General features: G+C 37.0%; 1 protein-coding gene across 4 annotated transcripts in view; it reads left to right on the top strand.

Moving 5' to 3' along the window:
* Positions 1 to 15729, top strand: part of LOC101741937 (zinc finger C2HC domain-containing protein 1C) — a 37845-nt gene that overhangs the window by 13359 nt on the left and 8757 nt on the right. For 3 of the 4 annotated variants that reach the window (XM_062676183.1, XM_062676182.1, XM_004921758.5), the window contains exons 2-3: positions 13014 to 13178; positions 14667 to 14882. In XM_062676183.1, coding sequence (XP_062532167.1) covers positions 13014 to 13178; positions 14667 to 14882 — 381 coding nt within the window. Of the gene's footprint in view, positions 1 to 10219; positions 10376 to 13013; positions 13179 to 14666; positions 14883 to 15729 lie in introns of those variants that run through there. The other variant, XM_062676184.1, reaches the window with a different exon arrangement.

The raw sequence follows: 15729 nt of genomic DNA, 5'->3' as shown, positions 1-15729 counted from the left end.
ACATAAAATGAATTACGTTCATTTGGAATTATGTAGTCACTTTATTTGGATAACATTAATACCATGGTAGCGTTTTTATGTAACTAGTCACAAGTTTCCTTATAAGTAATTAATGTAGCAACCAAGGCAAAATTGTAATCTAATTAATGCTAACATTAATTCGTATTATAAAATAGGAAATAAGTTTTAGGAAATGCGTGTAGCAATGGTAATATCACTATAAAAGTTGTGTCAGTTTTTGGCTGTATTAACTATTATATATTCAAAGGCAAAGTACAAATTAATTTGACGCCTTCAGCTCTAGCACTAGGAGCAGGCTTAGGGACCCCGGTAACCGTATTATTTATGCATAATTTAAAAAAAATATTAGCATTCTGCACTCCTTCTCTATATTCTCTATAAGCGTGGGAAATTTTATACTCCTCTGTCCGCGCAATTTTCGTAAAAATGGGTACAAAGTTTTTGCTTCACGTATTAATGTATAGATTCTCGTTACTATTCGATCTCTCACTTTCTCATTGCAAACTCTGTTATTGTCAAATAAACATTGAAAATCCCACACCGTAAAATGATCTTAGTTTTGTAAAGTTTAAGGTTGAACCTCGAACGCCCACACGAGATCAGCCGGCACTTTTATGGGCAGGACAATTCAAAAGGCCGATGATTCAGAAGTTTCCTTGCAAGGTAGCAACGCTAGATTTAGTTACTCGGTCACTTTCAATTTTATAATCGAACAGTTAAGCTTTTTGTCGTTTGATTGATCGTAATAAGGAGTGTGGGCGTTTGAATGACATATGTTTCTATGCAACATGAAAAATGAGAAGTTTGTTTATAAGAGTTTTTACCACTTATTCTTCTTGCGTTTTGTAAAATAAGTAATTTCAGCAAATTAAAATTAAAAAGTTTTTAGTAGAATGCTTTTAGTGATATTTTTTTCCACTGCTAACTCAGAATGCAGGTTGCCAGTTGTAGCAAAAAAATTGTTTAATCTTTATACGATGGGTAATGTTTATTTTTATTAGAATCTGTTCGTATTCTAACTTGTTTTTTATTTTACTTTAATTTTTATTTTAAATATATATAAAAATGAATTACTGTTCGTTAGTCTCGCTAAAACTCGAGAACGGCTGGACTGATTTGGCTAATTTTGGTCTTGAATTATTTGTGGAAGTCCAGAGAAGGTTTAAAAGGTAAATATTATATGAAAATGCTCGGAATTAAATAAAAATAACATTTTTTATTTCGTTTGATATGTCCCCCGTCGGTGTTTCAAGTTTATTTTATACAAAAGCTTAGGTCTTTTATTTATCAATTGAAGCACTACGAAGTCTGCCGGGTCAGCTAGTTTTAAATAAAATCATCTAATCTTAAAAGGTAATCTAATCCTAATCTGATGCTAGCAAAAACATTAAGTTGATCTGATCACGTAATATACGAAATGAAATTGTAATATTATTATAAAGTTTTAGACTATGATTATATACACGTTTGATTATATACGTGTATACTATAATCAAAGGTTTTACAATATTTTTTTATTTAAAAACATATTTACACTAGATTAAGTTCTATTAAACTTCGAACACCATCTAAAGAAAGTAATCAGTTTTATGAATTTTGATTTTTCGTGATTTTCTTGATGGCGATTTTTTTATGTTCTCGATTGTAAAATCATTCGAATAACAATTGAATAGACAGCGCGACTATGTACCTACATAACAAGTGACAATCGATACCGTCGCAAGAAACACGAGAACATCCCGCAAACAATGTTCTATTTACACTGAAACCAATTTGCCCTTGTCGTCTTAATGTCATAAGAGACTAATAACGCCTTTACTTTCTACGTACGAGTAGTAAAGTATTTTATAAATGATTCATTATGTGTCTTCAACAGCTGTTCTTGCTGTATTCAGTCTGAGTTATGTAAACTTTGTGCTCTTTTTTTCCACATAATGTACAATTTGGAGTGGCTCGGTAACGTTTAGCAGGCAACTCTACAATATAAAGCCGTTTATCTTAAGAGCTGTCCTAGTTCGACAAAGCGGTGCGATAAACCTCTTATCGTGGTCACCACTAATTACATATCCGACCCAGCCGACGGGGCAACGCAAAGCCGCTATCGCCCGCAACATGTCTTGTCAGATCCCCCGGATCCAATCTCGGGCTTTAGACCCTTCAAGTACCGGTCACCAACTTAATCGAACTCTTCCATTACGACGAAGAGTTCGACGAGCGAACTATTACGATACTGATGGTACGGCCTTTTGTGAGTCCGCACGGGTAGGTACTTCCCCGCCTATTTCTGCCGTGAAGCAGTAATGCGTTTCGGTTTGAAGGGTTGGGCAGCCGTTGTAACTATACTTGAGACCTTAGAACTTATCTCAAGGTGGGTGACGCATTTACGTTGTAGATGTCTATGGGCTCCAGTAACCACTTAACACCAGGTGGGCTGTGAGCTCGTCCACTCATATAAGCAATAAAAAAAACTCTCTGGTTGCTTTGCTTTCATCATCACTTTTCCCGAATAGCATCAGCACTTGTGATCCTTTACTATAGAGCAATCCCCTCCTGTCCAGTCAGTCCTATTCTTAATTCCAGGCGGCACGGTTGCCATCATTGTCGTTGTATCATTAAATCTTCTCTCAATTCCATATAACAGAACTAACCCCACAGACACAGCCCACTGAGTTTCTCGCCGGATATTCTCAGTGGATCGCGATTGGGATTCGGTGATAGATTCTAGGAAGCACTGCCCTTGCTAGGGCTAGTGTTAGCAAATTCTCTCAGGTTGAACCCGTGAGCTCACCTATCAGTCCGCGAAAAGCTGGAATAGCCCCTTAAGCTACCACCGAATAGGTAGCGAAAAGATCGGTACCAGACCAAATACACCAGTGTGCTTAGTGCGAGTTTTTTAACGTCCTCGATAACGTAAAAGTTAACTTAAATTTGTATGCAGTTCGAACAGCGCTCTTAGCGGCAAACGTAGGCAAACGTTTTAACTCCATACAAATTCGAGTTAACGTTTACGCCATCGAGAACGTTAAAAACTCGGACTAAGCACACAGACCAAATACACTAACTAACACTCACTCAAATCAAATCAAATCAAATCAAAAAAAAATTATTCAACCTAAACGAAAATACATACTTGTTGAACGTCAAAAGAACTACTGCCAATTCACAAGAACTAACCTCCGTCCTGAGAAGAATTGGCAAGAAACTCAGCGGGCATGTTTTTTTTTTAAATATTAGATTATTTTTTTAATATTAGATTTTTTTAAATATTCATTTTTACATGAGTATAATAACATAACAATTATTACAATATTGAAATGCCCGGAGCGAGCAACTCATTCCCACTTTGTGCAATCTTCCCACTTTGTGCACTCACTTATAAAGTATTATAACTTGATTTAACATAAACCATAAAATCTTCCGACACGAAACACTCCAATAGATACCTGAGAGAGCGTTCGCTAGTGCATTTGTTCCGCTAAACAGGTCAACTTGATCAGCCGTGAAGGTCACCACTTGTTCACGCCACCGTGACATTGAAGTCCACGTGGGCCGTCGCCTAGCAACTGCACAAACATACAAATATTCACCCCCTCAAGTTCCAACCCCAGGATTCATTCAACTCTAAGAAGACAAGGTTGAAGCACGTAAACATCATATTCTCGTATTCATAGTACTGTTATTGTTTGATAAAAATACAACACTTTTATTACAACTGATTCTCGAAATTTCTGTAGATCGTTGAGTAATATTAATATATGTGATTTAATAAGTGAATTTAATGAGATATGTCTGAAACGTATTTGAAGAATGTTTTTAATTTAATTATGATACATTTTAAGTAGAAATGGCCGAAATATTCTTTAATAATTTATAATAACCTTAACTAGTAAAGATTAGAACAATTAAACATTCGTGATTCTAAATTCGTGTGAAAGTTTGAAAGAACAATAATGGACGCGCGTAACAAGTCTCGTTCGTTAGACCACGTTAACTGGTGGGATCCGGTGCATTGGAAGGGCAAAGCCCCCAGAAGTGTTTCGTCTATGTCATTAGAAGAAGCTGACCCCGCTGAGATCCGAAACGGCTGGCTCACACTACCAGAAACTAACAATAAGGTATTTCTTTTTATAAAACTGCCAAGCCATTGCGTATTTTGAAACACTTTAAAAACAACAATAAATTCATAGTTGTGTGTTTTAAACATTTTAATTTTATGAGACAGTTTACTAAAATTTCCAATGTTTCCTAACTAATTCGTGTAATTAAGTATTGAACAGATTATTTAAAACTAATGAGCGATCTCCTATTTGAAAAGAAGTTATACGTTTTATAGAGAAAAAAAGGAAAGAGAGAGAGAGAGAGAGAGAGAGAGAGAGAACAAGCATAAAGATGAAACTACATCTACGAATACAGCAAAATTGCTGCTAGATTTTTTTTAAATCAAATTTACGTTCTACAGTTTAGAGATCAAAACAGTTTTTTCTTTTGTTTTGTTTTAAATGGATGTGTAGATTTCGATATGCCATGATCTAATTTGATATTTTTTACGTAACTACTTACAACAATAAATTGCGTATATCTCATACTATAAGTATTCTTTTTTGAAAAATCACTCAGTGAATGAATAAATTAAAATACAGCGGTCACGTTTCCCATACGACAAAACTTATTTATTTGCTTTCAATTAGTCCTGGTTCCATGTAATGGGATCTTTCTATGTAATTTTTATCATCTTCAAGACTTTCTATCAACTTGCAAATTTGGTCACGTATCAAGGACCGACGACAATACAATTATTTTATTGCTTTGACCTAATAAGACCTCACCTGACTTGTAAATCCTGGCTAAATAATATGATCATGTTAATTTTTAATACGGCTTGCCATTGAATCGTATTCTTTTGGGAAAAAAATTACCCTAAAACGTGTCGTAATTTAAAGCATATACTAATCTGTTAGTAATTTGACACTAACGATGCTTTTAGTTAGCTCGAGCACTGGTCACCGTCCCCGTTGAACCCGTCGCTTGTGACAAAGTAGTTCAGCGAGTAAAATAACCCATAGACACAGCTCACTGAGTTTCTCGCTGGATCTTCTCAGTGGGTGCGTTTCCGATCCGGTGGTAGATTCTGCGAAGCACTGCTCTTGCTAGAGCCAGTGTTAGCAACGTCCTCAGGTTAGAGCCCCGTGAGCTCACCTACCCGCTCGGTTACGCCGGCATAGCCACTAAAGGCTACCAGATTTTCCTACCAGCTTAGGAAGGTAAAAAGAAAATTCCTTACTTTCTTTGTTCATGGCAAAAACGGAATAATCCGTGGAATATGTAATTCAATTATTATTTTTTTGCTTATTTTGGGTGGACGAATTCGTTAGAATTTATAAACACCTAAGTAAGACGAGTTAAAATCTAAAGCCGTAAACCAACATCATTATGGGAACGGCGATTACGTCATCTGTTTAACGTACAACCTCGAATGACTAATAATTGTTTACCGAATTTTATGGTGCGCAAAACTTCATCGAAATGTACCTATATTTTTTTGATAAATCACAGTATATATATCGTAGAGAAGTATTAATTTTATAACGTGAGATAGCTGTTATGAGTACCATGTAAAACGTCGAATCAAAATATATAAATAAATATAATTATCAGAAAATATCCCGAAATAAAATTCTCGATCGTTGTTCATTGATTTGTCGTTGTTGTTCGATGCATTCCAGACCGAAGACTCGAAATGAGACGCATATCTAGCATACCTAAAAAAGTGTATGCCAAATTTCACGATTTTCGGTTGAGTAATTAAAACTTGAAAGCGTAACAAACAAACTAACTTTTTCATTTATAATATTAGTATTAATAATAATGTAAATAAAATTTGAACTAAACAGTAACTAAGCTAGTTATTAGACGAGATAAGCTCGAGTGATATTACAAGGCTTAATTCATCATTATCATCAGCCTATGACAGTCTACTGCTGGACATAGGCCTCTCCAATTGCATGCCACTGAGCTCAATCCTCGGCTTCTCTTATCCGGCTTTTGCCAGGTACCCTGCATAGATCACTCTCCGATTTTTTTTGTTCCTACCTATGCTGATAGCCTTGGGGCTATATCAGCTTCTCCTTGACGTGTAGTTGAGCTCACGGGGCTCAAACCGGGTGTGTTGCTAACACTGGCCCTAGCAAGAGCCGTGCTTCGCAGAATCTATCACCGGATCGAAAACGCGACCCATTGAGAAGATCCGACGAGAAACTCAGTGGGCTAAGCACTCTCCGAACCTGAGGAGCCCCGCACTTCATTAGCCAAATAAATGATTTTATTGTAAAAAAAAGGCGTGGGGTGCTTTTTAGGATATTATCAAAATAACCCTTCTACTCGTATCTGTTTCATAAAATATTTATAACTACTGATACCAAGTTTTTTGAACATTTATTTATTTTTAAATTTTTTGTTGAATTTCAATTTTTTTAATTTTTTATTTAATATTGAATTGTCATCGGCCCTTAATAAGTATAACAAATTTCGAGTTAATCCGATGTTTTGAAGGGGGGTCAAAACAATGGTCAAAGATTCCGTTACATACTAACATACATACGTCTGAAGCTAATAAAAGCGTATTTAAAAAAAATTAATGATTTCAATGCGCTCTTTTCCTCGATATTGATTTAAAAACTCGAGCGTACACTATACTTAATTGAAAGGCAATTAAACGTGGGCGAACGATCGATTTGGCCCATCCATATTGAATTAGTTGGATGTACAATTACGTTACGTGCGTATCCGAAGACAATACGCGGAAGCTTCATACTACTCGTAATATCGATGTGAGCAAACAATGTATTGAGGATTACATGACCTTAGTTAGTGCGTGAAGATAAATGTTTTGTATATAAAACTTCGGAGAAAGAGAATGTTGATATAAATACATATAATACATAAAAATAAACAACCAAAGGTTTATTTAACTCGCGCCCGGGGCAAAACACCTTTTTAGGTAAAATACTTTTTTGCGTTAAAATATATTTTCCAGAAATCAATTATGATAAAAATTATCTAGCAATTTCTCGTTTGCGGGCCATTTGACGCCCCTTTGTAAGTAGCACCCAGAGCATGATGACCTCAAACTATACCACTGTGTTTACGTTCGCACAATATAACAGGACTTTTGGCGGGAACGCCACGAGTGAAGTTGTGTGATTTGTTTTATTTTATTATTTCATTTCATTTTATAACATGTTTCATATTAATCAACTTCATTTTATTTCTTTATAATTTTATACAAAAAAAGTTTACATTAATATTAAAATAAGACTTGACCTAAAGATCTTAGTTACCAGGTCATAAAATCCCTTAAAAAATATATAACAATTTTTAATGTCAAATTAAAATCGAATTTTAACGACTAGTTAGTAGTAATAGTATTAATCTCTTAAGCAATAATATGCTTACGAATGAAAATTTTAAGTCGCCCCTACAATATAATGGTCATATCGATAAGCTGCAGCATAGCTAAGCGCAGCATAGCTAATGCAATAAAATAAAACTAGTTTGACTAGGTTCGTTTAGAGCTCGGCTATTAACCTGGTGGAATCTCTCTTGGTACACACCTGCCGGCTTGTTCTACAGGATCTATTTAACAATACAGCTTATAATGAAACATTAGGTTTGATCTGAGGGCTGTCAGTGCTCAATCAATTAATCTTATACCAATAAAACTAGTTAGGGTCTAGTTCCAAAAAACGGTTTTTTTTTTGAGCCGTAAGTTAGAAAACAAGGCGACGGCACTCTCGATTATTAAGTGGTTACGTGACAATTAAGAACTTTGAAAATCAGAGAAAAACGTTAACAAATCTTCTTTTCACCAAACGTTACTAAAATTATTCTTCACATAATCGATAACTTATTCACCACGTCATTTACGCTAAAAATATTGTAAATTTTATTTTTTATTTTTGTTATTATCAGAATGAAATAAATTTTGTAGCTCGTTGTTGTGCCAGCCCTGTGAGGGTCCCACAAGATTTCGTTCCACAATCCCGGTCACGGATATCAAGTCACGACGTGTATTTGAACGAAATGCTGGAAAACGAATTATTTTATTGCTATCGGCAACAGAATTTCCTGTTTTAATAAGTTTTAATGAGCAAATGTTTGAACGGTTTGTCTGTCGCACAGATAACCCTCCAAGTGTACTTACCGATGAAATGTTGTGCCATATTTTTGATAACCAGATGTCTTAGATGAATTGCCACACAATTTTATTGCATAGAAAGCCATTTATAATATTATTTGAATTTTAAAGATTGGCACTCGGAATACCTACAGGTCATAAGCTTGGTCGACACTAATGTGTGGTTCTTAGCGTCAATTAATCAACAGCTTCTCGCGGACTGGTATGTAGTAAGCTCTCGGGCTCAACCTGAGAATTTGTTAACACTAACCCTGGTAAGAGCAGCGCTTCGCAGAATCTACCACCGGATCGGAAACGCAACCCACTGAGAAATCTTTTCATAGTTCATGCCTATACCTACCTACAAACCATACTGCTGTTAAATTAAATTTCTTGTTTTATTATCGCCCCATAATCGAAATTCGTAATCATCATAATCTTTGAATAGAGCTCGTAAGCAAATAAGTGTTTGAAAAATAGAGGAGGAAATGGCACTTGATTGTGTGTGTGTTTTTCTTATTACTTAGGCGGGTGGACGATCTCACGGCCCACCTAATGTTAAGTGGTTACCGGAGCGCATAGACATCTACAACGTAAATGCCGCCACCTACCTGTGTTTGTCTAGTTACGTATTAATTTTATTGTTTAATAAACTGTTTATTATCGAATCAACGTAGGTAGGTACGTATCATTTAAGGAATAGATTAATATTATAAAGCGCATGCGCAACCAACTCAGTGACTGTCCACTCTGACTCATCCGTTGGCCAGTACGATGACCTTACCAATTTGATTGAAATAATAATTCTTGTAAAATGTTAATTGTGTTTTTTTTTCATTTAGATTTATTTGAATTTAAACGTCCAAACGCCATAAAGTAAATCCCATGTAATGTTAATTAAATTAACAAAATCGGAATGATTTTTAATAAAGATACCTACTCGAATTCGTGTTTTTTTTTTTTTTTTTATTGCCCTTGTAGGCAGACGAGCATACGGCCCACCTGATGGTGAGTGGTTACCGTCGCCCATGGACTTCAGCAATGCCAGGGGCAGAGCCAAGCCGCTGCCTATCATATTTGAGTCTCACAATGGCTAATAGAAAATAATTACGATTACTCGCGAAGGATTTATTAAATACGAGCAAGCGTTTTTTTAAATATTAGTATGGTATGCGAACGATTGCTTCCGATAATGAAAACTCGCATTCGTGCAATTTATTAAGAAAATACTTATCGTTGATTAAAGAAAATCGTATAGTTTATTTACTAACTAGACAAGACTAATAATATATTCGCCTGCTCGAGTGGTTATCCTTGTCCAAATCAACCTTAACAAGGTGACCTTCGTTGATTTACCTAAATAATGTTTAAAGTTTATGCAATCAGTTTCTGATTGCACATAGAATAATGACTGCGAAACGACTAAATATCATTTCCCCTAGCTGTCAATCCGTTTTGATTCATTTCGTTTTAATATTTGAGGCCCTGTGTGATCAGCACATACCGCGCCTAATATAGGCAACGCTTGTTTTATATAGTCGGCAAGCAACCTGCGACCATTTCTCATGTGATTCGTTACGCTTTGAGGAACAGAACTACCTGTGGCTTTTATACAAGACTTGATTTAACGTTTTCTTTAGCTAGACTCTTTGTGTGAGATTGATCGCTTTTAAAATCACTAGATGATCATCGTCGCTTTTTTTTTTGATAACGCCATCTTGGTTAGTTGCCCTCAATTAAGAAAAAATAGTATTATTATTCGCCAATAGATGTCGGGAAAAGTTGATTATTGAAAATACGAATAAAACAACATTTTCTGAAAATAAATCGTAGTTAGATTGATTTATCGCCCCCGAAATCCCCTGTATACTAAATTTTATGAAAATCGTTGAAGCCGTTTCCGAGATTCAGATTATATATAAACAAGAATTGCTCGTTTAAAGGTATAAGATAAGATAAGATAAGATAGCGGACTATATTTCGAACCATGGATTAACGCATTCATGACCGAAAGCCGATGCAACATTGAAGTTGTATTGAATGTATCATTTTTAATTGTTTATTCGCGCTACTAACGAATACTTATCATTGACTTTAAATAGATCTTATAAATTCGCGTTAATTTTCAGTTTAATCTAGACAATAGCGTGCAGCTTTGTACAAGCGCCGCCGGCGATAAAGGTACGCTTTAAACTTTCCCTGTACTTCTCCCATATGCTCGCCAAGCTTCTCCGCTGTGCTTAGAAAAACTTCGTCTCCGCTTGAGACATGTCCATCCAAGCTACACGGAAAAGACATGTGATTACTGATGTGATGTGATTAATGAAATACGTACTTAATAAATGATCACGATTGACTTCCACGATGAAGGAATAGCATCGTGTAATAAAAATCAAACCCGCAAAATTATAATTTGCGTAATTACGCAAATGGTGGTAGGACCTCTTGTGAGTCCGCACGGGTAGGTACCACCACCCTGCCTATTTCGAATGTGAAGCTGTAAAGCGTTTCGGTTTGAAGGGTGGGGCAGCCGTTGTAACTATACTGAGACCTTAGAACCTATATATCTCAGGGTGGGCGGCGCATTTACGTTGTAGATGTCAATGGGCTCCAGTAACCACTTAACACCAGGCGGGGCTGTGAGCTCGTCCACCCATCTAAGCAATAAAAAAAGAATGTATTTTTACAAAAAAAGAAAATCTCTCTTCTCTGGTCATCACCGCTTTAATAAAAACCGAGCCTTAGAATTCCGATCGATAAACAGGTTCGGCTGAGTTCGCGTTAAACAACACAACAACACAGAACAGTGTCCCTCTGTTTTACATGCAATTGTGCCACGCACGATCTATTGCAACATAATTTGCAAAGTCGTGTGGGCTCAACGACGTTTAATATTCAGTAATTGGCCGCCAATCATGTCCTGTTGACTTATCCTAAGTCCTACTAAGAACAGTACAATGCGTTACATAAAGATCCACCGGCAAGTAGATCAAAAAAATAATTGAAACGAACCAATAACGAGTCGTCCTTCAAATAGTAAGCAGCGTCGCGGCTATGCTCCTAACCACTCTGAAATTTTCCACTGGTGACAAATTCTTTAGAGGAACCACCGGTCGACTGCTCCACTGTACTGAGACGATTGAATGCCTTAATTAAGGCTGGTTGCAAGGCAACGTGTAAAGATTCAAAGCACCATCGTGGATAAATCTGCCGTGAAGCAGCCACGCGTTCTGTTTCGAAAGATAACACAGTCGTTAATAAATGAATCTACAGCACACACTCACTCATTAAAATATTTACGGGCTCTTTAACGCCAGGTCGATCTTGAGCTAGTTCACTCAATAAATAAAATAGAATGTAAGTACATATGCCTTATTTAGATTAATTTATCTAGACAAAAAAACAAACGTCCTAAAGTTGTTATACTGAAAACAATTTAAAATAGTGATGAAAAGGTTCTAACGGTAAAAGTGTTTGTTTAATTTTCTGAAGTTAATCACGCTCGGGTAACCATAATTTCGATTTCATTGCTTAAAAACTATTTTGACCGCAGTTTTGATAATGTGCGCACTGATTTTATTGTCACATCGATAAAACAAGAAACGCCGAATTTCTTAGCGTGCCCTAAACACGTCATTAAGGATCCTCCCGAACCATTAACGGTGCTTTTAGGTACCTCAAGCACTGGTCACAGTCTTCGGCGAACCCGTCGCTTGCGACGAAGGAATCTAAGAGTAAATTAACCCATAGACACAGCCCACTGAGTTTCTCGCCGAATCTTCACAGTGGGTCGCGTTACCGATCCGGTGGTAGATTCCGCGAAGCACTGCTCTTGCTAGGGCCAGTGTTAGCAACAGACCCGATTTGAGCCCATTAGCTACACGTCAAGGAGAAGCTGAAATAGCCTCTCAAGACTATCAGCATAGGTTAAAAAAAATATCTTAGCGATTATTTTTAGTGATGAAACTGCTTTCTGGATTGCCAATAAAGTAATTACTAATTCAAAGCGCCTATTTGAATAAAAAATCTTTTCGATTGAATACAGTTCTTTGTTCGGGGACGCTTAAAGTTTGTCTTCCTAGTCGAGGGTAGTGCGCGGAAGTACGGTCACGATGAATTGTCAATTGTCAGCTTGTTGTGTACAGTGAAGCGTGGGCGGCGACCGACGACCTCACGCTCTCCTTGAAACCGTTAACCAGATACCGTACTTTCAACTAATTACTTTTCCAGTCATTATTTCCGTAAATTTTCTGAAATAAGAACGGTTAACGTTCTAATTATTTTTAATCACATAGATTAGTGGTAATTACTGGTGGTCGAATTTTAAGTAGATAAGTACTATCCTCCTGTTAATGTCTACTGGGAAGCAATCGTTCATTTCGGTTTGGAATGACGGGAAGGCCGATACGTAATCTTCTTCTCCTTCTTGACTTTCGCTGTAACATAATGCGTCATCTTTATTATCATCTATTATTGCGACAACTCTCTTGTTTTCTCTTTTTCTCTCTCCTCTTCTCTTTTATCTTCTTTCTCTCTTCTCTCTTCTCTTCTTTCTCTCTTCTCTTCTCTTTTTCCTTAATCGCTATCACAATTAACTATTGTATTGTGCTATACATGAATTTGGCATTAATTTTACGACCGATTACCTGTTTGACATCAATTCGCTTTGGGCCTACATCTCCCTACTGGAGATATACCCATTTTATCTGAACTGAAAACAAATAAACAAATAATCGAACAATTTAAAAATTTATTAAACTACATAATTTTATTTATATTTTGGCAAAATTTTAGATTTATTCATTTTTTTTATTTCCAGGCCAGATTTCAACAGAAACAACTACAAGAAAGAGAATTGAAAATAGCATCGCTTTACGAAGCACAACAGGCGCGTGCCTTGGACCGGGTGAGGCAATCTCCCAGCAATGGCGTTAGTACAGCCTCATCGCAGCAGCCGACGCCTGTACCTCATCAGCCAGGAAAGGTAAGTCTCTAGTAAAAACATTCATCATTGGTTGAAATGAGCAATAAGCTGATAATTAAGCTGACGGAAGGAACCTAAGATTTAAAGTCGGAATTTTCTTAATGATTAGATTAGAGAACTCACGGTCCGTTAAATGATTATCAGAACCCATAGAAATATGTAGCATTTTAAATGCCTTGTATTGCATACGGCCGTTGACCCGAAATGCATGATGGCTTCGCATCAGAAATAGCCAGACTAGCGGTACTTACTAACTCGGCCTCATAATACACCCTACGACCTAAACGAGTAAATACACAAATTTGTAAATGTTACCGGTTTGCGATCTCCACTCCAAAATCTGGCAATCTCAATGGTTATCAGCTCTGCGACAGATATGACCGGTACATTGTCACTTCAGACCACGGACCGGAAAACGTAGTCTAGGGCGTTCAGTAAACAAAGCTGAGAGACGATACAGGATAGCAGGCAGCGAAAAAGTTGAGAGACGATAAAGAATAGCATAGATAAGCAGCAGTTTTTTTTTATTGCTTAGATGGGTTGACGAGCTCACAGCCCACCTGGTGTCAAATGGTTACTGGAGCCCATAAATGCGCCACCCACCTTGAGATATAAGTTCTAAGGTCTCAAGTATAGTTACAGCGGCTGCCCCACCCTTCAAACCGAAACGCATTACTGCTTCACGGCAGAAATAGGCAGGGCGGTGGTACCTACCTGCGCGAACTCTCAAGAGGTCCTACCACCAGTAAAAAGATTGAGACAAAAGATTGAGTAAAAAGAAGCCCAGAATCGGGTCGCGTGGCGTAGCTTGGGAGATGCCCGACAGTGGACTATAATAGACAATTAACGATAATGATAATGACAAATTTTACCGCAAGAAAACTGTTAAACCTCACTGGACTATTTTTTTTATTTCTTCACAAACCTGATGATTAGAAACTGACAAACAAATTCTGGCTATAATGACGAGATACGTAACACCTAAACGTTTTCCCACAACAATTTCACTGGTGGTAGGACCCTTTGTGAGTCCGCACGGGTAGGTACCACCACCCTGCCCATTTTTACCGAGAAGTAATGCGTTTCGGTTTGAAGGGTGGGGCAGCCGTTGTAAATATACTTGAGACCTTAGTTGTAAATATACTTGAGACCTTAGAACATATATCTCGAGGTGGGTGGCGCATTTATGTTATAGATGTCTATGGGCTCCAGTAACCACTTAACATCAGGTGGTCTGTGAGCTCGTCCACCCATCTAAGCAATAAAATAAAAAGTTTACTGCCAACGCAAGCTGCTATTTGCGATTCATATTAAGCAGTAAATAGAGTACTCATTAGAGTATTAAGCGGCAGGCAGCGGCTTGGCTCTGCCCCTGGCATTGCTGAAGTCCATGGGCAACGGTAGCCACTCACCATCAGGCGGGCCATATGGTCGTCTGCCTACAACGGCAATAAAAAATAATAATGATAACATCCTTTAATCGCCCAGGTTCGTCAAATGTTCGAAGAGAGACGCACAAAAGCAGGCATTGACAAGAGCTACCCGCTACAGCCGATACACAACACCGAAAGAACGAACCGGAAGACATTACCGAACGGATACGCGAAGGTTTCGAATTCCACCACCAGCACGAGGGTCATAGTCGAGAAGCGATCGCAGAAGACACATACAACAGTCAGCTCTCATAGCGTTAAGAAACAGCAAGTAAATACATTTCGTTTAATACGTAAAATTTATCTATGTAAATAAATATGCGTTTATAATTGGTATTAGCATCAACAGTTCATGTTTTTAATTATGCTTCAATTAAGTTTACTTCATTTAAATAGCTGAAAAAGTTTTTATTTGTTACTAGCTGACCCGGCAGACTTCTTAGTGCCTCAATCGATAAATAAAAGATCTAAGCTTTTGTATAAAATAAACTTAAAACAGACAAAAGGAATCCGTCCGACGGGGGACATATCAAAGGGAAAACAAAATTGTTTTTTTTATTTAATTCGTAGCATTTTCATATTTTAACCTTCTCTGGACTTCCACAAATAATTCAAGACCAAAATTAGCCAAATCGGTCCGGCCGTTCTCGAGTTTTAGCGAGACTAACGAACAGAAATTCATTTTTATATATATAGATGATATTTTTTCCAGATTTTAAACTTTAAATGGCTCTCCTGTAAAATTGCAAAAATGTCGTTCAAACCAAATAAGCCTTTCACCCCGCAATATAATGAATAAAATAAATAATATATTCACAAACATAAAATTATATGGGTTTCTTCGTGAAATTCATATTTTTGACGTTACTTTTAACGTGAAACAGTAACGACACGTCTGCTTTAGTATTATTGAGCTCGCACAGGTCTTATTTATTTTCGTCTTTATTTTGTTATGACATAGACGTAAGTCGTAGTAAAGTATTTAAAACGACGCAAATTATACAACGCCAATAATAAACGCGATATTAAAACCATAAAAGTGGCTTAAGTTATATCCTACGACTAGCGAAAACCGAAGAAAATATTACATCGCATATACATACATGCGTTTCGGTTCG

Source organism: Bombyx mori, chromosome 25 (genome assembly GCF_030269925.1).
Source record: "Bombyx mori chromosome 25, ASM3026992v2".
Taxonomy (NCBI): Eukaryota; Metazoa; Arthropoda; class Insecta; order Lepidoptera; family Bombycidae; genus Bombyx; species Bombyx mori.
The sequence above is the reverse complement of the archived record's forward strand: the minus strand, read 5'-3'. Positions and strand labels throughout refer to the sequence as shown.